The sequence below is a fragment of the Sarcophilus harrisii genome, chromosome X, assembly GCF_902635505.1.
Source record: "Sarcophilus harrisii chromosome X, mSarHar1.11, whole genome shotgun sequence".
In the NCBI taxonomy this organism is placed as follows: domain Eukaryota; kingdom Metazoa; phylum Chordata; class Mammalia; order Dasyuromorphia; family Dasyuridae; genus Sarcophilus; species Sarcophilus harrisii.
The window spans coordinates 55877007-55904880 of NC_045432.1; the positions used below are offsets into that span (position 1 = coordinate 55877007).

Below are 27874 nucleotides of genomic sequence, written 5' to 3' on the forward strand. Positions count from 1 at the left end.
TCTAGGGCACAGGGCTGAAAAAGCAGCAAAGGACTGAGCTGTCAGACGGGGAAGCACATTTGGGCCCTGTTCTCTACCACCACTGAGGGCTCTGCAACTGCAATTGCAAAGGTCGGAGGGGAAGAGGAATGGCTCTCTGGCAAGCCCATCTGGGATGTCCTTCTGGGCCAGGTGGATCTGATTTGCCAGAAAGGAAAAGAAGATGCAATGCAGGAAATGTCCTCTCTAACGCAAGCTGGTCCGTGGTTCTGGGCCACGGCCGATACGCAACTGGTTTTTTCTCTTTCCTTCTAGGAATGGATATGAAGGGAAGGCCCAGGTGGAAGAGGCTCAGGCTGGTGGTAACTGTGGGAAAGTATAGACAGACCATCAGACTTGAGAATGGTGAGGCCTAGATTGGAATCCTACCCTCCATGAAGGGACAGAGTAGGAAACGAGGTTGGAAAGGTCAGTGGGAGCCCTTACTGTCCAGTTGAATAGTTTCCATTTGCTCCTGGAGACAATAGGGAATCACTTGGTGGCTCAGTGGATGGAGTGCTAGCACTGCAGTCAGAGCATCTGACCAGGAAGTCTTCCTGGCGAGGTGACCCCGGACAAGTCACTTCCTCCATTTGCCTCAGCTTCCTTATCTGTAAAATGAGCTGGAGAGATGGAAACTGCAAACCATTCCAGGATCTTTACCAAGAAAACTCCAAACGGGGTCACGAAGAGTCAGAAACGACTGAACGACAATCAGATTCAAAGGGACGGGATTCTGATACTTGCCGTGTGACCTTACCTCTCTAGGACCTCAGTCGTTTTTATCTGTAAAACGAATGGGGTGGGACTACAGGGTCCTTTTAGGAGCCCAGAATCACTTAATCCTAACTTCATAATTTGGCTCTCGTCAACCAGCTTCACCTTAACATAGAGCACTGTTCCTGAAAATCTACTGAGACTGTGGGGAAATTTCCCCAAGTCGCCGACCCCCTCAGACCCGCGGACTTGGGCCATCACTGGAACCCCAGCACCGAGCAGTCAGTGCCCCCACCCTCACACCTGCTCTTCTTCTGCACCTATCTTCCCAGATGCTCTCTCCTCCTGGCCCTGTGCTCACACACATTTGTGCACACCATCCCCCCAAGTCACAAATCACCAGAGACCCCCGCTCCCAGCCGCACACATTCACACAGAGACCTAGCTGAGAGGGGGCCAGGGCTGGAGCCACATTCCAGGGATCATGTCACCGAAATGTCATCACCTGCCGCCTGATGTGAAGGGCCGAGCAGAATAAATGGCTCATTATCCCCCACGGCCTGCAGACCCCCAGGAGGAGCAGGACACAGACAAAGGAAGCTTTTTGCTCCGTGTCACCGCAGAACATGCGAGAGACTGACCAGACAGATACAAATTCATGATGGGGGCAGGGGGGGGAAGGAACGAGACACACAGAGTTCCCAGCCAATGGCCTTTCTCCTTCTCTCCTACTACGCAGTCTCCTCTGTGCCCTGACCTGAAGTGGGGGGGGGGGCCCCACAGGGAGTCGGTGAGACAGCAAAGCCTAGAAATATCATAGAAAGAGAACAGGATTTGGTGTCAGAAGACCTGAGTTCAAGTCCCCCCCCCCCCGACCACCTCACTTCTTTATGAAGTTCTTCACCCTATCAACCAAGGGGGTTAGACTACATGATACCTAAGTAAGGGTCCTCCCATTCCTATTATCTGTGGCTGGCCTGTTCCTTTCAGCCTCACGTCTGGCTCCCGGTTTCCTTCCAGTCCCAGCTCGAATCCCACATTCCTTATTTTGGGTGCCTTCTCTCTGCCGATCATCTCCGATTAATCCTTGCTTGTTGACACACAGTCATGTGCGTGTTGGCCCCCCATTAGGCCATCTCACTGGCCACCTGAGAGCTCTCAGAGAGAAGCATGGGGTTAAGAGAATGACTTGGGAATGGCATGTTACAGGGAATGGTGGCAGGCTGGTTCGCCTCAACTATCGAATATTTAGGGAGGAGGAGGAGGAGGACGACGACGACGATGTGAATTCGGGTTAGAAAATGAGCGTGGAGTCATATCGTGGAGGCGCTCAATTGCCAGACAAGGAACTTAGGTTTTCTCCACTGAAGCTCCTAGAATATGGGAAAAACACATTCCTATTAGTAGGACTGCAAGGATACGGCCACGTGACTAGGGTTAGGAATATCAATGTGGCAGCTTTGCGGGGAAGATGGATTAGAGAGCCGAGAGACCTGAGCAGGAACACCAGTGAAGAGGCTTTTACAATGGTCCGGGGAAGAGGTGATGGGACCTGACCCGGGGATTGTGGCAATGGGAAGGGACAGCAGGAGAGGGATGCCGGGGATGTTTTAGAGGCAGAAGCCACAAGACCTGGCAACTGACTGCAAATGGAGGGTGAGGGAGAGTGAAACGGCAAGGATGGCGCCTCGGCTCTCAAGCTGCAGGACTGGAAGGGTGGCGGTGGTGCTCCTGGCAGAAATCAATAAGGGAGGAAAAGAGCTGGCTTTAAGAGGAAACGGGTTGAGCTTTTATTGTGAACATGGAGCACAGGAGCTGGGGCAGATTAAGAACCGAAAGAAAACATATATTCCAAACCTCTCATTTTTACAGAGGAGGAAACCGAGGTCCCAGAGTTAAAGGCATTATGCAAAAAGTACAGTACTGAGTGCAGAGGCTATAAAGCAATGCAAAGGCTGGCCTCTCTCTCAAGGACTGAATTCTACTGGGGGAATATAAGAGGTTAATCACTAGACTGATTCAGAATCTAAGCAAAGTAGGTGGGAAGCACCCAGCGGGAATGCCTTAGCAGCGGAGAACAGACATAGAAAAATGGGCTATGGGCTGAGACCTGAAGAGAAGCAGGGAAACCGAGGAGGAGGTTAGGAGGGAGAACGTACAAGGAAGGGGGAAAGGGAGACAGCCAGTACAAAGAGAGGGCAGATGGAATATCTTGTGTGAGGATCAGCAAGTAAGCCAATGCAGCTAGATCCCAGAGCATGGAAAGGAGGGGAAGGTCTGCAAAGTCCACAAAAGGAGAAAGGGGCCAGGTTGGAAAGGGCTTTAAAAGCCAAACAGAAGAGTTGGTCTTTGATCTTGGAGGAAACAGGAAGACACTGAAGCTCGTGGAGCTGGAGAGTAGGGTTAAGGGAGGGGAGACAAAGTCAGACTTACTCTTTAGAAAAATCACCGAGGCAGCTGAGCAGAGGATGGTTTGGAGTAGAGAGAGACTTGAGGCAGGGATCAAAAGACCATGTTGAGAGCGGAGGTGAAATGTGATGAGGGTTGGAAGTAGGGTAGTAGCTGTGTGAGTAGACAGACGGGAACCCATCTGAGAAGTGCTGTGAAGGTAGAAATAACTAGATCTGGCAACCAGGTGGAAGATAATGGGGCTCTTGATAGTTATGAGAAAGTTCAGGGGAGGGAAAGACTTGGAGAAAATGAGTTCTGTTTTGGACATGTTGAGTTTGCAATGTCCAGTGGGCGGCTGGGAATCCCTGACTGTAGCTCACAAGAAGGACTAGGGTTGATATGGGAATCATCTGCATAGAAAAGGTTAACAAATCCATGAGATTGCAAAGTGAACCACTACAGAAAGAAAGAGAAAGCAAAGGAGACTGACAAGAGAGTGGTCCCATAAGTAGAATAGCCCGAAGAGAGGAATGTCCCAAAAGCTTAGAGAAGAGAGTGTGGGCAGGAGGAAAAGGTGTCCACAGTGTGTCAATGCGACAGAAGGGTCAAGAAGGATCACCATTAAGAAAAGGCAATGGATATGTGATAAGGCAATGGAGACATCATGAGCAAGTTTGGACATGGCGGTCTCAGTTGAATGATGAGGTCAGAAGCCATCTTGTAGAGAGCTTAGGAGAGAGAAGAAGCAAACGCCTAGAAGATAGATGACTCTCAGAGTTCATAGCCACGAAGGAGAGGAGATGTTCAGGATGATAACTGGAAGGGATCATGAGGTTGACCAAAGGTTTTTTAGGATGGGGAGATGTGGCAAAGAGTCAATATCTGAGAACTTGAACGTGACGGTGACAATGAGAGCGATCCTCTGGGGAAGACAGAAATGCACTCAGAGGGCTTAGCTTTTGGCAAAAAGCCTCCTCTTCATCTGAGCTCCAAATGAAGGAGGACATCATGGGAGAAAATGTCTGAATGATGTCAGATGAGCAGGAGTGGAGAAAGGGGACCTCTAGGTCAATGATCTGTTTTTTCAGTGAGGTGAGGTCCTCATGGGAGCTTAAGGAGAGATGAGAAATTTGGTAACAGCTCTGTGGACAGCAGGATAGTGAATCAATTAGGAAGAAATAGAATGTTTGTTTTGCCACAGCAAGGACCCAGTTGAGATTAGATAACAGAAATTTGGAGTAAACTCAATTAGCAGCTCTGCTAGGTAATATGCAAATCGAAGTTAAGGAGGAAGATGCTGGGAAGCCAGGGTTGAGCTTTGCGAAGGCATGATGGGTGATAGGACAAGGAGGCAAGCAATTCAAGAGCAGAAGACGGGCTAGTGACAAAGGAAGGGTTTGAATCCCGGGCTCCCTGATTCCCAAGTCCAGCACTATATCATCTATACCTATGGTATATCCAGTTACTTATGGTATAGACTGTCTAACAGGCAGCTGATGACTGGGACTGGAGCTCAGAAGAGAGATCAGAGATAAAGGAATACAATTGAATAAGAGAGATTAAGAGGTAGCACTCTTTCATGGAGGAGGGAGAGGAACATTGAGAAATCTCATCAGTGTAAAAAAAAGATGTCAATAAAACCTAGGATTGGTTTTTTTTTTTTTTTTTGAGAGCGAGTTGAGGGCTAGAGAGAGTATTGGGAGTCATTTGTTTAAAAATATAAAAGTTTAGTCAATCACCAAATATTTAAGAACATACTATTTTCTGTTGGAAGGACCTTAGGGATTCTCATTTAGGAGAAGGCAATTGAGGCCCAGAAAAGGGAAGTGATTTTTAGCATTGCACAGAGTATAAAGACCAATGCTTTAGGCCTATTCAGTGGGCTCATTACCTCACTGCATGAAAACTCAGGAGCTAGAGAGGAATGGATGGAAGGGTCCCCTCATGATGCACTTATGGGTTGGTTCAGCCCAGGCTCTAACTGTGCCATTCATCAATCATTGTGAGTCAGAGGGAACTTCAGCCACTATGGACCACCTCTGACTTGATCCACAATCCCCTCTACTGCACTAACACGACTTCAGTTCAGCAGTGCAGAACTCAGAGCTCCAACTGACCAGACAGACTCCTTTACCAGAACACCAAGTCAAAATCTCTGCCACATTACAGCTTCACCCGTTGCTCCTGGTTATGCTCTTCTAGGACCAGATAGAACAAAGCTCAACCCTCTTCCATATCACACCCCCTCGAAGACTTGAAAACTTCTATTCTCTTCCTAAAAGTTCCCTAAATTGATATGAGAAATTATCCTGAACAGACCATTCGTAATCTTTTAAACAGTCATCTGCCCAAGTCTCTGGGAGACTGATCTCCTTCAGACAGTCACTGGGAGCAGCCAATGTAAACCAAAACATGGAAACCCAGGACATGGCTCAGCGGGAGATAATATGATCACAGTTGCATATTTCAGATGCCATTATTTTCCACCTTAGTGAAAGATTCTTTTTTTTTTTCCAAATCCTGGCTGGCTGAGCCACCTCCTGAATAGCTTGACCGGAGTCGCATCCATCTCTGGAAAAGGGGGGAAAGGGCTGAAAATATCAGCTAATTTCCAGTTCACTGATTCAGATGGAAGAGCCTCTGAAAGAAAAAAGGGTGGCAGCACGTAGGGGCCGAGGAGAGCTGCTTCAGTTGTGGGCAAAGACCCACTCAGAGCGTGAGAGCAGCCGGAACCTAACTAGGACTCTGGGCCATCGGGAATGTTGCGCAGGGAAAGCTCCCTGTAGAGCCCAAGTGGTCAAATTCAAAGTGGAGGCAGAGTCTCCCATGCAGTGGCCCAGATGCTAATAGTAAGACACGGGTGTTTACAAAGAACTTAAAACTTTACAGAGTAAGCTCAAACTCAACATGTCCAAAGGAGACCTTAATTTTCCCTCCAAACTCCTCACTCTTCCAGAATTCTGTTTCTGTCAAGGACATCACCATCTTCTCAGCCACCTAGGCCCGCAAGATTGAGATCATCTTCCACTCTCCCCTCTTTCTTGCCCCCACATAGCGAATCCTTTGCCAAGTCTTGTGTTTCTCCCTCTACACATCTCAAGCCTGTCCTCTTCTCTTTACTGGGCCTCCACTTTAGTTCAGGACTTCAGCACCTCTTGCCTAGATTACTGCAATACGCTAATAACTGGTATCCACCCTTGACTCAGCTGCCAAGATCATTTTTCTAAAGCTTTAAGTCTGATCACATCACTCTTCTGCTCGTGAAGCTTCATTGGCTCCCTATTTCCTCTAGGATAAAATGCCAAGGCCTGAATGCAGGCTTTCCAGATTCTCCATAACTTGGTTCTAACAAGCAGATTTATCGCACACTATTCCTTGTCATCTGTTTTATCTCGCCAGCAAATCTGGAAGCGTCTCCCAAAGTCTCAATACATGTTCATAAGCTACTTTTTTTTTTTTACCCCAACCCTACTATCCCACCAACCTGAAGTTACTCTGATTCCTAGAATACTTGTCTTCCCTTGTGCTCAACTTATGTGCCATCTCATCCTTTATCTTCCCAAATTTCAGCAATCCCGCCCAGTAACACACACATTGCTTAATGCCCACCCCTTCCTTAAATGATCTTCTAGTTACTCCATTATAGAATAATATACTCGTACATGAATAGGTTTCCCATAAAACGTAAAGACTAAGCAAGCCCCCAGTCCTTTCGATGCTCTGCTTCTTAAACAATGGATCACAACCCCATATGGGGTCTCATGACTAAATGTTGGGGTTGCAAAATTACGATGTATTATCCTTGGACTTTCCTTTATATGCCATATACCTGGGGTCACATAGAAATTTCTCAAACAAAGGAGCCATGAGTGGAAAAAGTTCAAAAAGTCCTGCTTTCAAAGGACTCCCTAAAGTTACCAGACTTTGGCATTTTATTCTAGAGGTAACAGGGAGCCAGTAAAGTTTCATGAGCGGAGGAGTGCCATTACTTCATGTCATCTTCATAGAAGCCCTGTAAAGTAGGCAAGACAGGAATGATTATTCTCATTCTGCTAAGAGCCAGAGCCGGGGCAGTGATTTGCCAAGGCCACCTGGAGCTGGGATTTGAATCCAGGTCTCCTAACTTGCAGTAGCATCTCTGGGAATTATTGATAGCCCTCAGTTTCTCTCTCCCACATGTCTTGCTTGCCCTCTTCTGTTTTCTGATTTCGTTTTCTACTGCCCTTCTAGCCACTTATTCCTTCCCATGGCACAGACCTGGCATTGGTACCTTGGGGCACCTCACGACATTTTCGAGTCCATCCAGACCGCAGAGCTGCCGGACGCCAAGCCATCCTGTCTCTTCCCCTGGCCTTTTCCTTTCTCTAAGTCTACTTTGGAGCTTTGGCTAACAGCATCCCCCCAGTGCATCTCTTCCCCTCCTCCCAGGGACAGGGACCTGGGTGAGCATCCCCCCACTAGAGGACACTTTGATTGGTCAGTTCTCACTGAAAGCAGAATTCACTATTTTTTTTTTAAAGTGCTTCCCATTCTTAATACACAGAGCAACAAATTCAGCCCTCCTAAGGTCAATCCAATCAGTCCACATTTATTAAGAACCTACTACGTGTCAGGCGCCGTGCTAAGAACTGGGGGATACAGGAAAAAGGGCAGAAGCCAATTCTTGCCCTGAAGAAGCTTAGAATCTAGCGGGGGAGACAACATGCAAGGATTTACAAAGCAAACTAGATATCGGGATAAATATGAAATAATGAACAGAGGGAAGGCAGTGAAATTAAGAGGGCTGGGGAAGGCTTCCTGGAAAGGTGGGGTTTCAGTTAGGACTTAAAAGAAGCTGGGCGGAGGGGGGTCAGTAGTTGGAGTGGAGCATTCCAGGCATGGGGGACAGCGGGAGAGAATGCTGGGGGCTGAGATACGGAGTGTTTTGTTGGTGGAACAGCCAGGAGGCCAGTGTCATTGAATCTAAGAGTGACAATCTACTCGCCTTGCCTTCCCCAGAAGTCCATCTAAGAATCCAGCCAGGGTTAATTAGAAAAGCCCTCTGGCCCCAAGCTTGGGGAGAAGGGGGGAGGGAGAGAATGGGAAAGGGGGAGAATGGGGGGAGGGGAGAACAGAAATGCCTATTACTTTTTTTAAAAGGCTTTCTCCCTCTTCGAGTTCTTAAAGAAACGATTCGTATATATTGTTTTCCTTTCAGATTGCAGACTCCCCGAAGCTTGGGTAGATATTATGCAAAGGCTGCACCCAGGTGGAGGGAAGAAGCCAGGCAATCAGCTTCCATTAGTCTGGCACTGTGCTAGACCCCGGGGCTCCAAAACCCAAGATGAAACAGTCCCTGCCCCCAAGAAACTTAAGATCTACTTTTAGGCGGTCCATAAATGTGGATTAAACACCCACTAGGTGCCAGGCACTGTGCTAAGCGCTGGGAGATACACAGAATGACAAAAGGCAAATCTCAGTTCTAAGAGGGAGGCGACTTCCAAACAGCTCCAGACAAATCAACTAGATGCAGGAGAAATTGGAAATAATCGAGGCTCATTCACCTAAGACGAATGCACTAAGTGCACCCCTCCTCCCTAAGCCGGAGTGTGCTCCTCAGGGGGCCGAAGAGGAACGAGAATATTTGGAAACCGAAGCAGATTCCCACTCGGCCCAGGGAGCACAGGATATTCCTGGGGTGGGGGAGGGCCAGGAAATGCTTCCCAGAGCCTAGATCAAATGGGATCTCGGCTTAGCCTGGGAGCTTGGAGGGCTCCAGGGAGAAGAGATAAAGAAGATAAAGACGTTCCCTAAATTGGTTTTCAGAAAAAGAAGGGGGAGGGTGGTCTGGGCAATGTTGAATATTTATCATTCTTGTCAATACCTTTCGCCTATTAGTAATCTGAATCCCTTAACTATAGTCATCAGCCTCCAAGGCCTCAGGGGGGCATCAAGGTGATTTGGGATGAATAGGCTGGCTATGGCCTCTGGGTCTCTCCATGGAGAGCTAGCCAATCTGAGTTCAGAGAGAGGCTGATCGGAAGGGCCTATGGGAAACTGATTTTGTTTTCAGACAAAACAACTCTAAAAGACTGTCTACCAAGGGATGGGGAGGGGGGGGGGAGGAGTGGGATGGGGAGGGAGGAGTGAGGGGGGGGGGAAATGGAGTTGCCTTCTCCCTAGGTGGAGGAAACACCATTCATTCAATTCTCTGGAGCCTGGATACACTGAGGTAAACATTTTGATCCATATAAGATTTTTTGCTGCTCAGTGGTTAAAACTGACCCGGGCAACTGGAAGCCTCTGACACAAACAGGCTGTGAGACACTTCTTTTATCTGGGCCCGGGTTTCCCAATTGTTAAAACGAGGATTTTGAAAATGCTACCCCAGAGGGGTTAGGAGGAAAGCATTTTAGATGATTTACTTTTTTTTTTTTTTTTAAAGATGTTTCATCCCTTGTTTTCATATCCCTTACATTTCTCCCTGCGGCCCTCCCCCTCACTTCTCCCAAGGGTGCCACCTCTTTGGTTCTCATTTAATTGGATTCCTTTTTCTGGCCTCTCTCGTGAGCCCCACACATCACCAGCTGCCTGTTGAATCGGTCCAACCAGATGTACCACTGGAAGTATGGCATTATGGATAATATAATGCTGCTTTTAGGAGTCGGGGACGCTTGGGTTCAGATGCCTTTTAAAAATGTCTGTAGGTATGGGTTGATCTTGGAGTCAAAAGGCCCCGGGGTGTCATTCTGAGAGAGGGATTTAACCAGCTCAAATCCCACCTTTGGCGGGAGACCTTTCTCCTTCTCCTCCCACCTCCCTACCCCCCCACCCCCACCCCCCCGCCGCGCCCCACCTCCACCCCTTGGAGATCACCTCCCATTCCCGTGCAGTTACTTGAATGCTGTCTCCCTCCATTAAAACGGGCTCCCATTTTTGGTCTTCCGATGCTTTAGCACTTAGCCAGGAACTAACACTTTGTCGAACGAGAGGTCGATAATTGCAAAAATGCTTTTCCAAACATTTGTTCCCACATTAATTGGGAGAGAAAACCCGAGGAGGCCTTCTAGCTCTTTCCAGCTGCTCACTTCTCCGGGGACCTTCCCCCAGCTCTAGGTAGCTTTTAGTCGCCCTAATGGACTTTCTCCCATACTGCTTTGTACCACTCGGACTTAGTTAAAGAATAAGCTCCCTGAGGGAAACTGGGATTTGCATCTTGTTACATCCCACTCCGGGTGCCCGTGGGCGCCAAATCAAGTCGGGTGGATTGGTCCCCGAGAAGTTTCTCGACCTTTGAGGGACGCGTCAGCTCTCCGTACTCTTCCCAAGCCTCCCTTAAGTCCTGGGCCTGGTGCGCTCCCCTCGCCACGCGCGCCATTTCCCCGGGCTCCCCCAAGGCCAGCACTCGTTCCTTTCTCCTCTCCGCCTCCCGCTTTCCTTCTAGCTTCAGCTAAGGCCCCACCTCATGTCCGAAGCCTCTCCCGGGCCTCTCGTAACCCCAGAGCCAACCGGCGGAGATGCCCTCGAATTTCTCCGGTTGCTACGCACTTATCTCCCCGTTAGACTGTCTTTCGCCTATTTTGGCGGTGACGGTATCTCAGGCCTTAGCACAGCGCGTGGCATATGGTGGGCGCTTAATAAATGCTTGGTGATTTAACTTGAGGTCAAGGCAAACGAGGTACAGAGCAAAGGACACCGACTTTGGACCTGGGCTTAAATTTGGCCTCTGAACTGGTCATCTCTCCGGGCCTCAGTCTCCCTCCCCCCCTCCCTCCCCCACCGTCAAACCAGGAGGGCGGCCTTTGTTACCTCTGAGGTCCCTTCCACCCCTACTGCGGAGAAGGGAAGACGCCGGCGGGGTGTGCTCCGTCGGACACGTCTCGGCCGGGCCCAGCCCCCGGCGCCCGCGCAGCCCCACTAGAGTTCCCTTCCTCCCGGGTCTCCCTTCCCCGGGCCGGGCCCCGGATGCGGGGCCAAACTGGCCCTAGCAGACCCGCAGAAGCTGCGAGCAACAGCGCCGTCTAGGCGGCGAGCGCTGCGCGGGCCAGCGGGCCTGGGGCGCTCGGAGCCCCGAGGGAGCTGGCGCGAGCGAGCCGAGGCGGCGCTGCGCCCCGCCCCCCTATCCCTCTGGCCCCGGAGCTGCGGTCCGGCCCGGGAGCTGTGGTCCGGCCTGCCTCGCACTCACAAGCCCTCCGCCCGACCGTGTTCCTCCGCGCCTCTTCCCGCCCCCCGCCCAGTTCCCGGCGGCCCCCGCCTCGTCCCAGGCGCCCAGCCCGGATCCTCCTCCTCCTCCTCCTCCTCCTCCTCCTCCTTCCTCCTCCTCCTCCTCCCTCCTTCTCGTTGTCCTCCTCCTCCTCCTTCTCCTCCTTTTCTCTGGCCCTCGCCAGCGGCGGCTGCAGCTGCTGCAGATAGAGTGTCAGGGAGCCGAGCACAGGAGAGAGCTAGGAAACACCTGTTTCCCTCATGAAAAAGGTGGAAGAAAAGCCCCACAACAGGCTTCAAGCCTCCTTGCGTATATTCTGCTCTCAAGAGGCCTGTAAAAAACGCAGCCTTAAAACCAGGCGAGATCGTTTTTCAAAAAGATCACTTTCCTCCCTGCCCCCCCCCCCCCCCCCCCCCGCCCCATATTCAGCGAAACGTCCCCTGCAAGTCTTCCCTCCTAGGAGAGATTTTTCTCCCTTCCCTTCTGCCCCCTCCTAGTGACTCCAGAGGCTCAGGGACATCTTTCAAGCCCGTTGCATTTGTGTCCTCTTTCCCCTTCGCTGCCCACCTGTGGGTACGGCGGGAAAGAGTCACAGAGTCTGAGGTTCGAAGCCGGGCTCTTGCCACTACCTATGTGTAGCGATAGATCAACGAGTGTTTATTAACCTCCTACTATGCGCCCCGCACCGTGTTTGGAGCCGGGAATACAAAGGCAAAAACCGAAACAGGCTCTGCTCCCAGGAGCAGGAGCATACATTCTCCTCAAGTCGCCGGCCCCCTCCGGGTCTCGGTTCTGTCAGCGGAGTGGAAAGACAAATCAAGAGTTAGGGGGAACAAGGGGCGGGGGGGGGGGGGGGGGTTTCAGCCCTGGCCCAACTTCTCCCTCTGGGGCTCAGAGGATCCAGAGGTGATTAGGGTCAGGGCGGGCGGGAAATCAGAGCGCAGACGGGGAGGGGGAGCCGGGGCCGTGCCCGGGGCACCAGGTGGAGGGGCACCCTGGCACACGTTCAGGCACGCCATCAGACAATCGGACGCACGCCCCGGTGCCTGGGACGCCAGCGGCCTCCGCGCACGGGGCTCCGTTATTTCATCAGCAGTTTCAGAAGAACTCGCCAAAAGCTGTTATGGCTCGCTGCAATGTGTAGCTTTTTCCTGCCGTTTTTTTTTTTTTTTTTTTTTTTTTTTTTATAATAAAAGAGGGAGTGAAGCTCACTCACTCTCCACCCCCCTCTCCCAAAAAGAGCCAAATGGATCCGAGAAGGGGGGAAAAAAAAACCCAAACCACGCACACCAATCTCGGAGGGGATGCCAGTGAGGTGTGGCTTGTATTTAAATACCCAATATGTCAATGTAAGGGGAGTGAGTGCGGATGTATATAAAGTGGCGTTCGCCTGTGATAGCCGGACACACCGAGGGATGAAAGGCAGCCCGAGATCAAGGCCCAGGGGCCCCGCCACTTTTGTTCCCAGCGCCGTGCAGCAGCCGTCCCAGCAGCGCGCTCCCCGCCACCGCCGCCGCCGCTGAGCGAGCCGAGCAGGTCCCCCGGCCGGCCACGACTCGGGCCACCCACCCGCCCGCCAGCCCGCCCGTCCGCCCGCCTGCCCAGAGGGAGGCCCCGAGCCAGCCAGCCAGCCCGCGAGCCAGCAAGCTAGAGAAGCCGGAGCCCGGGAAGCAGCAGGGAGCTCAGCCCCAGCTCGGGAGCTCAGCCCCAGCTCCGCAGCTCTGCCCGTTCCCCTCGCCCCTGCTCGCCCTCGGCTGCTCCAGCCGGGGAGCCAGCCAGCCAGCCAGCCAGCCAGCCAGCCAGCCAGCCCGCGGCGCACACACCCGAGCGCGCACACACTCCCGCTCCCTCGCCCACTCCCCCACACACGCACACGCTCCCTCACACACCCCCTACGGTGGCCGGGGCCATGGCCGAGCTCGGGGGGGCTCTGGGAGCCTCTCTGGACTGGGACGTGCACGGCTTCTCGTCGTCCCTGGGGAGCATGCCCTTAGCCGACTCCCCGGGCTTCCTGACCGAGCGGCTGGGCCAGATCGAGGGCAAGCTGCAGCGCGGCTCGCCCACCGACTTCGCCCACCTCAAGGGGATCCTGCGGCGCAGGCAGCTCTACTGCCGGACCGGCTTCCACCTGGAGATCTTTCCTAACGGCACCGTGCACGGCACCCGGCACGACCACAGCCGCTTCGGTGAGAGGGGAACGGGGCCGGGGCGGAGTGGGGGGGGGGGGGGGAGCGGGGGGGGGGGAGCGGCCCGCGCCCTCCGGGAGGCGGCGGCGACGGGGCGGGACGGGCCACTGGCACACCCGCCGCCTGCCTGCCCTCTGGCTGCCCTCGAGGCTGGGAAAGCTGAGCCGGGAGTGTGCCTGCTTGGGGGTGGGGGGGTGGGGGGGGGGAGAGACTGTGTGCGTTGTGCGCCGGGAGCTCCGGCCCGGTGCTCGGAGCCCCGGGCGTCCGGACCCCGCAGGGTCCACCCAGCTTTCGGCTGGAGGGGACAGGGTGGCCCCCAGCTTGGCCGCCCAAGGCCGGGGTGCCCCGCCGACCCCGCAGCCTTCCTGGGGATTTCACCAAAGCAGGTGTAACCCCCTGCTCCCTTAGCGGGCTCCTCCTCCTCCGTCGGGGCGGGACTGCGTCGGCTTGCCCGGGCGCTTTGCGGGTGCTGTGCCCGCTCTCCAGAAGGGCTGGAGCGCCCGGAGACGGTGCCCGGCACGGAATGAACTGCTTAATCGATGCTCGGCAATCGCTTTGATCGATCGCTCCATCTAGGCCAGCTTCCCCAGACCCGCGGGCTGTGAAGTGGGGAAGTGGCAGAGGCGGGCAAGGGGGAGGACGGGGAGCAAGACGGGGAAGGTGCCGGTGTTGGCTCCGCGCCTCGGCTTTGGGGAAGCCGCGCTTTGCAGGGTGGGGTACGAATAACCCGCGAGTCACTGGCATGGTGGGAACTTCCTTTCCTGGCGACACTGCCCAGAGACGGGGGCCGAGCCGAGCTTTGGGGTGGCGGAGTCCCGTTTCAAACTGAGCTCTGGTGCCTCCCGCTCCAGGCCACTTCCCACCGTAGCCGGCTTCCACCCCTCCTGGCCAGGGTCTCCGGGTGCTGGCAAGGCCGCCTCCCCCTCCGACTCCAGACACAGGTATCTCTCCTCTGCCCGGCACATGGGATGGCCCCATGGCTGCCCCGCTCATGGCAGCTTGTTCAAAGGGCACAGCCGCCTGTCTCACATACAGAACTAATTACACATTAATATAAACCATGTCCCAGGATGGAGATCATTAGGTCTCTAAACAAATGTGCTCACTCCCTAGCAATGTGGCCATTTTTATTTTCAATTTCCTATTCTCCGCAGTGCTAAGTCATTCCGCAGGTGCAGTGACATCCAGCCCAAACTTCAGGCCCGCTAAACCCTCTTTCCCTTCCTAGCTCCCCCTCCCCAAGGGGAGGAGATGACCCTACCCCCAAACCAATGCAAACTGAAGGATCTTCCTAAGCCTTCGGACCGTTCCCCCCCCCTCCTAATTACTCCCCCCCTCCCCCAGTAATCTTTCCTGCCAGACTAGAAAAGTCAAAAAGCAGGCACCGTGAAGGAGCGGAGGGGCACAGCCAGCAGGGTCTGAGGGCAGGGCCCAGCCTGGAAAATGGCTTTGGGGACAGGGCTGGCCTGCTCGGAGCAGGCAGGAACCCTAATGAGGCCTATGTCATCTTGGAAAAATGCATTCTGAGCTGAAGTAGAGTAAGTTTGGGGGTGGGGGGAGTTCAGTAGAGGGCTGCAGGTGTCTGTATAAACTTTCAGCAGGTCCCTAAGGGGGAATAGGAGGGGGTAGGGCCCTGTGCAGGTTGCTAGCTTGGCTCCGCTCTTCCCGCTTCTCCAGGGGAGGGAACCCTTCCACCTTTGCCCCCAGGACCGGGATTTTTTTTTTCCACTGAGAAGGAATAGCCTGAGGAGTCTGGGTGGCTGGCCGTTGTTGGGAGAGGGAGAGCCTCCCAAGCCGGCCAGAATTTAGGGGAGAACCCTCAGGCTGCCTGCCCACAGAGCCCTGGGGGCCTGGAGGTGGCAGGAGCCTCGATTGGGAATCCCCAAGGTCAAAGTAAACGCCCTAGAACCATCCGTCTTTAATCCCTATTTCGGCCTCTAAGAGCCACCTCTCATTCTTTTCACCTGGGGATTTAAAGGGCAAAGAAAGTGGGATTTGGGATCAAAGGACCCGAGTTGAAGTTCCGGTTCTGCTTGACTATTCTGGTGAGCCGGGGCAAGCCCTTAAAGTGCTTTTGGCCTCAGTTTCCCCCTCAGGAGGGGTGGGCTAGAGGATCCCAAGGGTCTCTTTCGGCTCCAGAGCGGCGGCGGCGGCAGCAGCAGCAGCAGCAGCAGCAGCAGCAGCAGCAGCAGATCTTTCCCTCCCCCCTCTGGTCCAGCTTACCTCTTAGCTCTTTTGACCAAAACCTCTGCCTCAGATCCGGTGGGCTTCGCCTCTTCCCGGCCTCTTCCTCGGCAGATTGGTGGATTTCCCATAAAAACAACGGGAACATCGCTCCGAGTTGTCCCTCATCCACCTCCCCTGCCGACTTTGAACCTGCCACAAACCCAAAGCTCGGTTTAGCTAGTAGTGCCTGCTGAGGGGGAGCTGGGGCTTTGGAGCCCTTTCCCACCCCCCCACCCCGTTCCCCCCCCCCTTTTGGACTTAATCAGGCTGAGTATTCAATAAATCGAAACTTGAACATTCCATAAGTGTTTTAGCAGTCAACATTCCAGCAGAGTAAAGGAGACCAGACTGAAGATATAAAATATTATAGATTTCGGCTTTGGGGGAAGGGGTGTAGTCTCCAAAGGCCCCGTAAAGTAAATAGCTATTTGTTGTAATTGGAGAGCAGGGCCCCCGAGGATTACCCTGGAATCCGAGTTTTCAGAGAGCCCAGCTCAGCCCCAGCACAGCCCTGACTCCAAGTAATAACGTGTTGGCACGGGGACGCTTCCCCATCTGTATTCGGTAGCCAGGAGGACTGAAATCGCCGTCTGGCCAGCCGGCCCGTTCTACTCGCACCCCAGCCTTTCCAAGGGGCACTCGGAGCCCGGGAGGCAGACAGCGCGGGGGGCCTGGCAGCTGGTGGGACGGAGGGGCTTCGGTCTGCTCTCCGCCATCGGGGCACGGTGCCAGGAGCCGACGTGAAGCCCGGAGATGTCGGGCTTTGCCCAGCGGCCAGTGCCAACCATTCTGGCACCGGGAAAGGTCAGAGAGTCGTGGCGGGGGGAGGGGGGGACAAGCGGCAAACCATGATGCCGCGGCTCTCCCACTTTTCACCAGTTCTGTAGTGGTTGTTTTCTCTTCGGTGAGCCCTGAGCTAGGTAGTGATTGGGCATCCCAATTCCCCTATCACTTCGGGCCATTCCAACAAGCACTTCTGGAAGCACCTACTGTGCGCCAGGCACTGTGCTAGGCCACAAAAAATGAAGCCTATTTTCTACTGGAGAAAAACTATATTCACCCAGATAAGTAATGGCAAAATTAAGTCATTTCAGGGTGCAGGTGGGGGAGCACTAATGACAGGGAATTACAAAAGAACCCGAGCCGAGTCTTGAAGGTAGCTTACAGAGTTTCAGGAGGCCAAGCTGAGGAAAGAGAATGGGCTAGGCATAGGGAATGGCCTGGATACTAACATGGAGGCTGGAGATGGAAAGCCACGGGCTAGGAACGATAGCATGAAGGCCAGTTTGATTGGAACGTGGGATATCACGTGAAGAGCCTGTAAAGATGAGTTGGGGCCAGAGGAGGAAACTGAGTTCCGGAGAAGAGAAGGGATTGTCTTCCCTTTCCTACCCCTACTCCGAAGCACAGAGTGTGTACTCGAACCCAAGCTTTCCGTTTAGGAACACTTGGGTTTCCTGGAGGCTTCTCAGAAATTTCTGGGATGGTGGGTCTTTTTACTCTGTGTGGGGACAAAGCCCGGATCATTAGCGAAACTCTTGGAGGAACACTGCTCTCTTGTTCAGTGGCTATGGCCACACTTAGCCCTAGTCATAGGTAGATGGCTGGATTTGAAGTTGTACCAAGAGGCCCACTCATTCTCCAAAAATCTCTCCTCCAAGCCAGTCTACATCCAAGGGTCATTTCTCCTTGGGAAACTTGGGATAAGGTGTTAGCACAAGAAACCCCCCCCCCCCCCCCGATTTTTTAACATGGATAATTTGTTGGTCATGTTGATGAATCCAGAAGGAAGAGGACACGGGTCAAAGTTTTGATTATGGAGGTAGATGAATGGGAAGGATCATAGCAGTTAGATTTTGAAAGACTAGAGATTGTTGGCCCCTAGCCTCAGTTTTAACAGAAGAAAGTCCAGATAAGGGAAGGGACTTACTTGCCCAAGATCACAAGGGGAGGAATTAGCAGAATCTGGACTTGAATTCAGGTCCTCTAACTCTTCTAGCCTTTTTTTTTTTTTTAAAAGTTTATTTGATGCCTTTTGTTTGTACAGCACGGTCATTTCTAGACCTATTCTCCCTCCCTCCCTGCCAAACTCACCCCTCCCTTATTAAAAAAAAAAATAATAAGTCACTCAGGCAAAATAGTTGCTACAGCAATTGAATCTGACAATGTGTACAGACAACATATCCAGAGCTCTTTCCACTTCAGTCTGCAAATGCCCTGGGCCTGGAGGGTCACAGGCCTGGCTGTTGACAGGGAGTGCTGGAGATAAACTTTACCCACTTAACAACTTTACCCTGTGACACCTACTTCCAGCTGAAGCTCCAAAAGGAGGGAAAGGGCTTGTTCCCCGCTGCATTCCTGCTGGTCAAGTGCCAGGAATGCCTGTCCCATCATCACATGCCTCTCAGCAGGCCCCCCTCGGGTAGACTCCAGAGGAAACTGGCAAACAGACATGGCACCCAAAGACAGCCCGGCATGGGGATTTCAGGAATAGGGAGAATGGGGACACGGAGAAAGTCCCGCCTGACAGATCCACACCTCTAGAATTCAATTCTATTGACTGATAGCTGGACCTGACCAGGGGCAGGGGGGAGTGGGGGGTAGGGGAGGTGGGGGGGAGGGGAAGCATTGAATTTAGTCAGAGGATCTGCTCTTTGCTGTGTGATTTTAGGAAAGACACTTCACCTCCGATCCTAAGTTCACTGGGGTTGGATTCCTAGACAATATAAAGGCTTTCTGAAATTAAGGCTAAGGGAAGTCTAGTTTTAAAGCTGCAAAGGATCCTACATGTAGATATCACGATCTAGTACAAGCCAGCCCGGCACCTTACAAAGGAACAAACTCGGCTCCAGAGAGGGCAAGTAACTTGCTCGATGTCACAGGTAGGTAGGTAGTGAGTGGCTAGATAGAATTTGACTTTTCCTTTTGTTAAAGATTATGCTGAGCTATGGGTAAAAGTAGTACCCTTTCTTCCCTCATCCTTAGAATGGCAGAAGATTGGAGAAACCCATGGATACTCATCTCACAGTGTCCTTGCAAGCAGCAGAGGAGTGGATTAGAAGACCTCTTTAGGTTCCCAGTGATATCAAGAACTTCCTAAGTAATCAGCAGAGCAGGGTCAGCCAGGTCCTTAGGAAATAAAAACCTTGGCAACATGGACTCCCCCCGCCCCCCACATAGGTACTGTTTTGTACAACCACAGGAGATGCCTGTGGGTCAGAGTGTAGGAAACTGACCTAGCCATCTGAAAACGTGGAACAAAGAGACACACATGACTGTCCGATGGAAGTGGATCATGGAAAAGCCCATCCTGCTTACCTAGCCTGGACCCAGAGGCCTTTAACAGCAACAGCCTCGGCCCAAAGTCCCATTTTGAAGTTTTGTGTTAGCCCTGACTTCCTTCCCTCACCCCCCAGCCCCCACCCCCGTTTTCCTCTGTTCCCATGCTCCCAGGGCCTTCCTGATCTCTCCAGCTTTGCTTTGCTAACTCTGAGTAAAAGAAAATTATTTCAGGTTTTACCTCCCTAACCCAAGTCTCCAGAAAGAGACCAAAATGTAGAAGTCAATCTGATACCTCCCATTATCCTTTTAGCTCTGACTTATGAGCTAGATTCTCCCAGAACCTAACATTCCCCCCTCCCCCGCCCCAGGTGTTTTGGGAAGGCCACTTGTCAATTCTCAGGAGGGAAGCGGCAAAGGGTGAGCCTGACCACTCACTGGCTCTGTGACCTTGGCAAATACCCTGGACCCCGGTTTCCTTCCCTATAAAATGACGTTATCTTTCCAAGTCCTTTCCAGCTCTAATAATGGTTAATAGCTAGCCTTTATATAACAATCCAAGGTTTGCAAAGCATCTGACATTGATCTTCCGAACATCCCAATGAGGCAAGTGCTGCTGTTCATCCCCATTTTACAAATAGTGCTAACACAGCTAGTTAATGACTGAGGTTAGACTTCAATTCAGAGCTTCCTGACTCCCAGTGGCAGGATTCTATCCACTCTGCCAAATAGCAGTCAAGCATTCTCTGTTCTAAGCTCCCTGTGAGCCCCGACACTTCCCCCTTCCCTCCAACCACTGCCTCACCTGGCTTTTGGTTTTGTTGACTGGAGTTAACTGCAAGGCCAGGAGGGAGAGAAATGAAGCAGAGGCTGCCCCACAGGAAGGTGAGCCAATGTTCTGTGCTCTCTTAGGAGGCTAGCCAGGAAGGAAGCTGCGGGCTGAGCCCTTTTCTTCTATGAGTTAGCTGAGATTCTTCACCACCACGATGACCCTTTATCTTCTTCAGAGTGTCCCTGGACAAGGATCCAGACACTACTCAACGGACCGGAGAGTTCACCGATCTTGTGTAACTTGTCCTCAGCTTCCTTAACAGGGAGCCAACCCAACCTTCTAAGAGCCTTCTGCCCATTCTCTTGACATTTTAGGGAATTCGGTGGTCATCAGTCTCCCTCTTTTGTGGTTTTTCTTTCTTTTGTGGTTGGAAATCCTCCACAGAAATCCTTGCTTCTGCTCCTCCTCCACCGGCTCTTCATGGTTCACTGGGCAAAGCCGAACTTGAATTCTTCAGATAATTCTTGGCTTATGGCCATCCAGAATCAATGGAGGAAGGTTAGTGCTAAAGAGATGACTCTTTGAGGAGAAGCTCGGGGTCCTTAAAAACCTCGTCTTCCAGCCCCACCTTCCTACTCCTGTTTAATGTAAGGCCCAGGCTATCCTCCATACAGGTCCTAGATATATGTGCCAACAGGTAAACCGGGTTCTTGGGTAAGGTATGTATCAGAATCTGTACGACAAGCGATCTTCATCTACTTGGTTTCCGATGTTTGGCTAGTCGGGCTGAAACTCTTAAGTGATTATGAGGCTCGTGGATGAGGCTTGGCAGTGTTGTGGGATTTGATGTAATCAGTAGCGCCATCCACACACATCTGGAGGGCCTACGGCCTTTTTTTTTGCACTCAGACTGTGCCCGACATCCTCTGAGATAGTGCTGAGGACTTCCAGGAAGGTCCTCCCCTGACGCTAATAGAAGCAGAGGTTAATCAAAGTTCTTTGGTTGTGGTATCTCGCAAGAAACTGTATGACTTTGCCACATGCACGGGAGACGCCCTGTCACGGGCAAACATTTTAAGGTGGCATTTGGCTCTGCCTCAGTCAACTACCTCTTGAAAGTTGGTATTTGGACAGTAGAACGTGGGCTTCTCAGTATTTGGTTGAGTGTAAAGATGTGCTTTGCTGGGAGATGCTTTTGGTGCAGACTTGCCTGCTTTATCCTTCTCCTTCAATGAAGAATGCCTTCAGAGTGGTTTTAGGTTAGAGATTTCAGAGTGTTGGGAAAGGAAGAAAATAGGTCACAAACAAATAGGTCGCTGTTCCCATTTTATAGATGGAGCAACTGAAGCTAGAGAGGCCTAGGCCCTGGCGGAAGGCACACAGAGTGGCTTTGCCGGGATCAGCCAAAGCTCTTGAAGTACTTACTGCCTATGATCCGTCGGCCCAAGGCTGGCTCTGTCCTTCCCTGGGCATGCCCATTCCCTAACAGAAAACGTTTTGGCCATGTAACCTACCAAGATATTTTGATAATGGAAGGGAAGAAAGATCTGGGAAAGGAGGAGGCCCAGAGTCCGTGTTTCTTCTTGACATCATTAATGGCGACTGTTTCCCCTGTCTGTTGTAGGAATCTTGGAATTTATCAGCCTGGCCGTGGGACTGATCAGCATTCGGGGAGTGGACTCGGGCCTGTATCTAGGGATGAATGAGCGTGGCGAACTATACGGCTCGGTAAGTTGAAGATCAGTGAGGCCTTCTGAGGCTGGGCTAGCTGGAAGTAGTAGAAATCCCAGGGCTGACAGAGGAGTGGGATGATTCTCCTGAAGAGAAGGGAAGAAGATACCTTCCAAATGGTTTGCTCAGGGCTAGATATTGACTTTCCATTAGTGACACAAGAAAACTTTTTCAGGACACATTTTTTCCCCCAACAAATAGTCCCTTAAATCATCACCAGAAATGCTTTCCCAAGAATCAGATTGGTAGCTGAATCTAGCTGCCAACCCTTTCATCCCAGCCCATCTTCTCAAAATAGCCCTAAACCTCAGCAAAGTCAGTGAAGAGGCACCCCCATGACAACCCTACGGCCTTTATTCTTCCCAATTCTTCCACTAGTGCCTCACCAGCCACTTCGAATCGATTGACTCATGGGATGTCAGAGTTGGAAGGAATCTCATCTGGTGGCAGAGAAATCTCAGGCCCATAGAGAGCCTAAACGACAAGCCCAAGGTCACATAGGTTATACAGAGTGGCACTGGGATCCAAACCTAAGCAGGAGGAGGTGACATCCCTCATTTCCCCATCAGAGCTACTTAGGGCTCTGCTCCCCAGTGAATGACCCTTCTGCTTATCTGCCAAACAAACCCATCCTAGTGGGTGCTGATGGGTTAGTACTCCTGCTGCCAACCCTTTCAGCTCTCATTTTTAACCTTAACAGGAGCCCACAGGAGAGAGGGTGACTTAATCCAAAGGATTATCTCTTAAGGGGAAAGTGTTGGGAGATGAGACTGGCTGGTTAGAAAGAGAGTTAGAGGCAAAGGAAAGTCACCATAAAGAGGACTGCACTGGGACTTGGGAGACTCGCATTCAAATCCTGGATGTAGTTTACTAGCCATGTAACCTCTGCAAGTCAATTTTCCAAATTTTACTTGCCTTCTTTTGGAAAGGAAAGGAAGCAGCTGGATTGTGCCATCTCTCGGGGTCCCTTTCAGCTCAAAGATCTCTGATCTAACTTGGGGAATGAGCCAGCTTGTACCACAGAGACTACTCCCAACTCTTTCTATATATCAAGCTTCCTTTAGTTCTGGAAATTTCCACCATCACCAATTCCTCCTCTGCCAACAGCAGAGCCTGTAGAATGGCAAGGAGAGGGAGGTGGCAACAGTTTCTCATCCTAGAAGTGAACAGCCTAAGAGCGGGTGGGATGGCGGATGAGGCATGCTATGTCTGCCTCTCCAGCAATATCCGGGGAAGCTCCCCGGGACTACTGTTCCCCTGAACGAGCAGCTGTCCGCCAAACAGAGACCCTGTGAGATGCAGTCCGTAGGGAGGACCTTGGAGTCCAGATTGAAGCTTAGCTATGTACCCATAGGCAACTCACTGAGCAGACTTCTTTGTGCCTCAGTTTCCTTCTGCGTAAAATGATGGAGTTGGATTTGATCATTGCCAAGTCTAATTCTGTTTCAGAGTTCTAGCTGGGAGAATAATCCAGGCCTGAGTAGGGACGGAATTGGAAAGGAGGGTGTGGCACAGGGCTGTCAGCCAAAAACCAAACTTTCCAGGGATGCCCTTAGGCTCTTCCTTTCCTTGAGGCCTGCTGAGACACTCAGAGCAGGGGAAAGTGCTGGGTGGTTCCAAAGGCAGAACTTTCCTTCTTGTCCTACCGCTTTTTCCCTTCTGCCTCCCACAATTAAATGATCTGGTACAGAAAACGGGGAGATTGATGGTCACCCTGCTGGAGTATCCCAGAGAGAAGAGTGCTAGTTTTAGATCTAAGGCATCTTAGGGGACTTCTAATCCAACTCCTCCATTTTATAAAAGCGGACACTGAGGGACCTGTCCAGGGCACAGAGCTGGCAGTCGGCATAGCGGAGATTCGCATCCAGGCCGATGGGTAGTCCGGTGCCCTTCCCACCACTGCACACTGTGGAAAGAAGGCATCAAGAACCCAATAGTGGGAACTCGGGGCCAATACAGTCAGCCAGCCTCTAGGGAAGTTGGCGCCACCCATTCAGGCACAATACCAGCTGGTAGCAAAAGCCTAGTTCAGCCAAGCTCAGCAGAGAAGCCACATAGCCCTTTCCTTGATGCCTCAGGCTGGGGCGGTAGCAGAGGGGATCTGTTTTTAGTTTAGGAGGTAGAGATTAGCTAGGTTTTGGCGAATGTTTTCCCAAGTCTTTAACGGTTTGCTTTTTGAGCAAGACAGAGAGATGTGGGTTCTGATAGAGAGTTACATGTATTTGGGACTGGTTGTATGACTCGACCCGAACCGTAGGCCATCACGGTCCCAAGCCTCCTGGGAAGGAGGTCCAAGTACAGTGTCCCAAGACTCTGTGCTTTTACACCATCGTTGCACCAGAGGACTCGAAGGCATAGAGGGCATGCTCATTTCATCACTTACTCTAGGTTCTCTCAGTTTAGACACCAGGCTCCTGAGAAGTAACATGCCCAACCAGGACTCGGGCCAGCTCTCTTGACTCTTGAAAGGCAGCCTAATGTGGAAATGGGCGCCACCAAAGTGTCCCTAGGATCCCTGCAGACCACAAAGTGACTCAGAAAACCCATGTTTATAGATTAATTTTTAAAAAATATTAATACAGCAACATATGACAATCAGATAGGAACTTCACCTTCATCTGGTTTTGGCCACACTCTGGAGAGTCCCTGGGGTGGCGAATGGTGAAGGCCTCAGAAATGGGGAGGCCTTTTTCTCTGACCTCCGGAGGTGCGCCCCTTCCAGACAGCCCTTAAGCCTCTAGGTAGCAGAGGAAGTGCCCATCTCCATTGGTGGAGGAAGCTTCTTCACTTGGAAACTGTGCAATACCCGGGAAATCACACATCCCAGCTCCTTGCCCTAATCTATTCGGACTCCAAAACACACTTTCCTAATTTGGGTCTAAAGCTGATGGTTTTCAAGAAAAAAGGGAGGTGGGTAATGATCACACTCATTTCTGATAAAAGAATAGAGATCATCTACTTACTTTTACCTCCTCCTTTTGAAGAGGAGGGAAACTGAGCCCCAGAGAAGGTAAGGAGAAGTAAGCCGTCAAAGGCAGGTCAGCCAGTTTGAAGGTCAGTGTCACTCCCTCTGTGTGATATGTCACCCGCCCCCTCGGTTCGGGGCATCAGAGAGAGGCAGGCAAGAACTGGGGACACCCTAGCCAGAACTTTTATGCCAGCCAGAAAAGAAAGGCCTTCCCCTTGTTAAGCTAGGTGCTTTCATTTCTAATTTCCATTCCAGGCTGGAGCAAATCCTTTCTCTAGAGACCTTAGCTAAATTACATCTTCCTTTTGGGTCTGTTTCCTCATTTAACAAGATGGGGCTGGGCTAGATAATCCTTGGGGATCCCTCCAATTCTAACACTCTGGTCCTGTGACCAGCTCGGGCCCCACAGTGCCAGATGCCTTTAATGCGAGGGAGCCAGCAGGGCAGTCCTTCTCCCAGACCGCCTATCTCCCAGTACACCTCCCCTTCCCTCACCCTACTTGGAGTAGGACATTTTTTCTTGACATCTGAGAGATAGGCCTGTCCCCAGCACTTGGTATCACTGTCCCCTTCTGGAATGTCAGTCACATCAAGGCTGAAAGGATAGGCCTGTTGGGGGAGACCCAGGGGCCTGCACCTCGCGGGAGCCTTATATAGGTTTGAGGCCGCGCCACCTGTCGGCCGGTGGGGTAGGTCGGAATCTCGCCATTCCTAAGAGACCCGAGCAGGGAGAACCCAGAGGGTGGCAATGGGGCACCCAAAGGCTGGTGGACGTCCTCAGTCGGAAGGGGCTCAGGGTGAAGCTGTGACATCATGGGATTTAGAGTTGGAAAGGGGGACTTTAGACAAGAGAACAGCCAAGCCGAGAGAGTCTAAGAAACCATAGATTCCAACCTCATTTGCTACACGAGGAAGGGGAAACCCAGAGGAAAGAACGACTCAGCCAAGATCCAGGAAGTCTCTAATGAAGGCCATTTCCCCATTTACCTTCAGTTAGGCCACTCTGGTGTTTCATACCCATCAGTATTATGGGCAGTGCCTCCTCAGCTTTCAGGCTTCCCGAGTCCCTCACGCTGCACCTCATCAGGTTTCTTTTTCCACATTTCTTTGTGTAATAAAGAACAATAGTGAGTTCCTCTCAACCGTTTATAACTTCAGCTACCCCTGGCTTTACTGGTGGGCAGCTAAAAATCTAGCTAATCGAAAGCCATGTGTAATCCCACCCACTTTGTCCCCACTCCCAACATCTTTTTGGTCTATAGCTCTAGGCTTGTGCTCATTGGCTGGGAGATGATCATGTTAGAGCTGGAAGGGATCTCGGACTGAAGTGTCCCAGTCCACTGCCCAAAGGCGCACTGGGAGGAAGTGCCGAGATCAGCATTTGAACCCAGGTCCTCGGGCCCTTCTGCTCTCCCTCCCTTCCTTTTGCTTCTTGGGCTCTCTCTGGAGAAAAAGGAGATTCCTACCAGCAATCGGCATGTTTGGTGATTGCTGCCCGGGGCAATCTCATTTCCAGGAAACCTCGCCCAACACAAATAGACTTAAAGCCCTGACTGTGCCCCTGTCCCCAGTATGTGGAATTAATGGGGCTGCTTTTCAGCCAAGGTTCAGGTCAGTTCCCGTTCAACTCCGTGACATCGGCCACGTCGCCCTCCCTGGAGCCCAGGTTTCCTCAACTAGAAAATGGACTTACATCCTCCAAGCTACCAGAAAGAAAGTGGAAGTCACTGGAGCCTTGGGGGTGCTTTTCATCCTCATATTTATTCTAAGTTCTTCTGTCACTGGCACCTCAGGGTGAAAACTATCAAGGTCCTCTATTGAGGGTGGGTTTTTAGAAGAGGGGGAGAGGGAAAGAAATCAGAAAAGAAGTTGACAAAGCAAGGGCAAACCTTTATTGGAAGCAAAGGCCAGGTCCTACAGGATCCTTTCGTTCCTTGTACCCGTGTCTCCGTAGGCTAGTGCGCTGCCCGGGGCTTCATATTAGTTCGTTGCCAACGTGTTGAGCGAATGACTGATTACATGGCAACATCCATCCCTTGGTCTCTTACATTTGGGCCGAGAAGAGGAACGTTTCCTCAATTCTGGGGACTCTGGTGGATAATCTAAAGGGCTCTGGGCCGTTGGTGAAACAATTAATGGGGTCTGCCTTGTTTTCTCCCTCACAGAAGAAGCTCACCAGAGAATGTGTTTTCCGGGAGCAGTTTGAAGAAAACTGGTACAATACCTATGCGTCCACCTTGTACAAGCATTCGGACTCGGAGAGACAGTATTATGTGGCCCTGAACAAAGACGGCTCACCTCGAGAGGGCTTCAGGACTAAGAGGCACCAGAAGTTCACCCACTTTTTACCCAGGCCCGTTGACTCCTCTAAACTGCCCTCCATGTCCAGAGACCTGTTCCGCTATAGATGATGTGCCTGGCCTCTGTTTCCCCTCCCCCTCCCCACCAGTGGTGGGGCCACAGTTATGTCCTTGAGCTCTATACTCATAGCCTTTCAAGTCGTCCTTTTTAACAACTTCGATAACAGAGAAGCACTTAAGTTGAACTCAATCCAGCCGAGCCCTTGTTGTTGAAAGTGTATTTACAGGTTGCGGGGATTTGGGGGTGGGGTGGGGAGAACTAGAGTAGAGGAAGGGGGGGTGGGGATAGGACCTGAATATCACTCCCAGAGGTGGGGAAAAGAGCAATTGGGGGGAGGGAAGGAAAGGGAAGGGAGTGGAGGGGAAGGGAGGGCAATGGAGGGGATTGGGGGGGGGTGTTTCCCACCACACAAACCACACAGACACCTTGACACCAAACACATGAAAGAAGAGCCCAGAGCTTGCCGCCATCCTCCAAATCCCTGGGGAGCTGACAGCCCCGTATGTAGGAAGAGGGAGGAGGGGAGCAGGAAGGAAAAAAAAAAAAACACGAAGATATCAGCACAAACGCTGTGCAGAAGGGCTAAAAACTATTTATAAAATATGCTATTTATTTTGTATGTTTATTTATTTCAAAAGAATTTTATTTTTCAGAGAGATGTTATGATTGGATTTTAGTCAGAAAGAAGAAGGTCCTACTGAAACACAAAACAAATGAGTTTTTGACGGTTTCCTGGCAATAAAATCGGCTTTATGATGTGGATTGCTGGTGACCTCATTGATTGGCTCACTCTCTAGGAGAGGTCAGCTTCCCTTTCCTCTCCAACACCTTAACAGTGGTGTTGACTGGCCTGCTTAGAGGCAGGTGGACCCATTACTCAGTATTTGTCGAGGGCTGACTGAATACTTAGCCATGGCGCTGTGTGATGATCACTATCACTAGCTCTGGCTTCAGTGGGGAGGCGGGCAGGGCATGATCAAGATCCTCAGCCCCCTGGTTTTCCTGACAAAGGCTTCTCACTGCCATGATCACTTAGCCGATAT

General features: G+C 51.7%; 1 protein-coding gene across 1 annotated transcript; it reads left to right on the top strand.

Annotated features, from left to right (window-relative positions):
• Positions 1 to 12497: 12497 nt before the first annotated feature.
• FGF16 (fibroblast growth factor 16) lies at positions 12498 to 27591 on the top strand. The gene is made up of 3 exons (XM_031944431.1): positions 12498 to 13494; positions 21396 to 21499; positions 26636 to 27591. The coding sequence occupies exons 1-3, from the start codon at positions 13218 to 13220 to the stop codon at positions 26879 to 26881; spliced, it is 627 nt and encodes a 208-aa protein (XP_031800291.1). The 5' UTR covers positions 12498 to 13217; the 3' UTR covers positions 26882 to 27591.
• Positions 27592 to 27874: the final 283 nt, after the last annotated feature.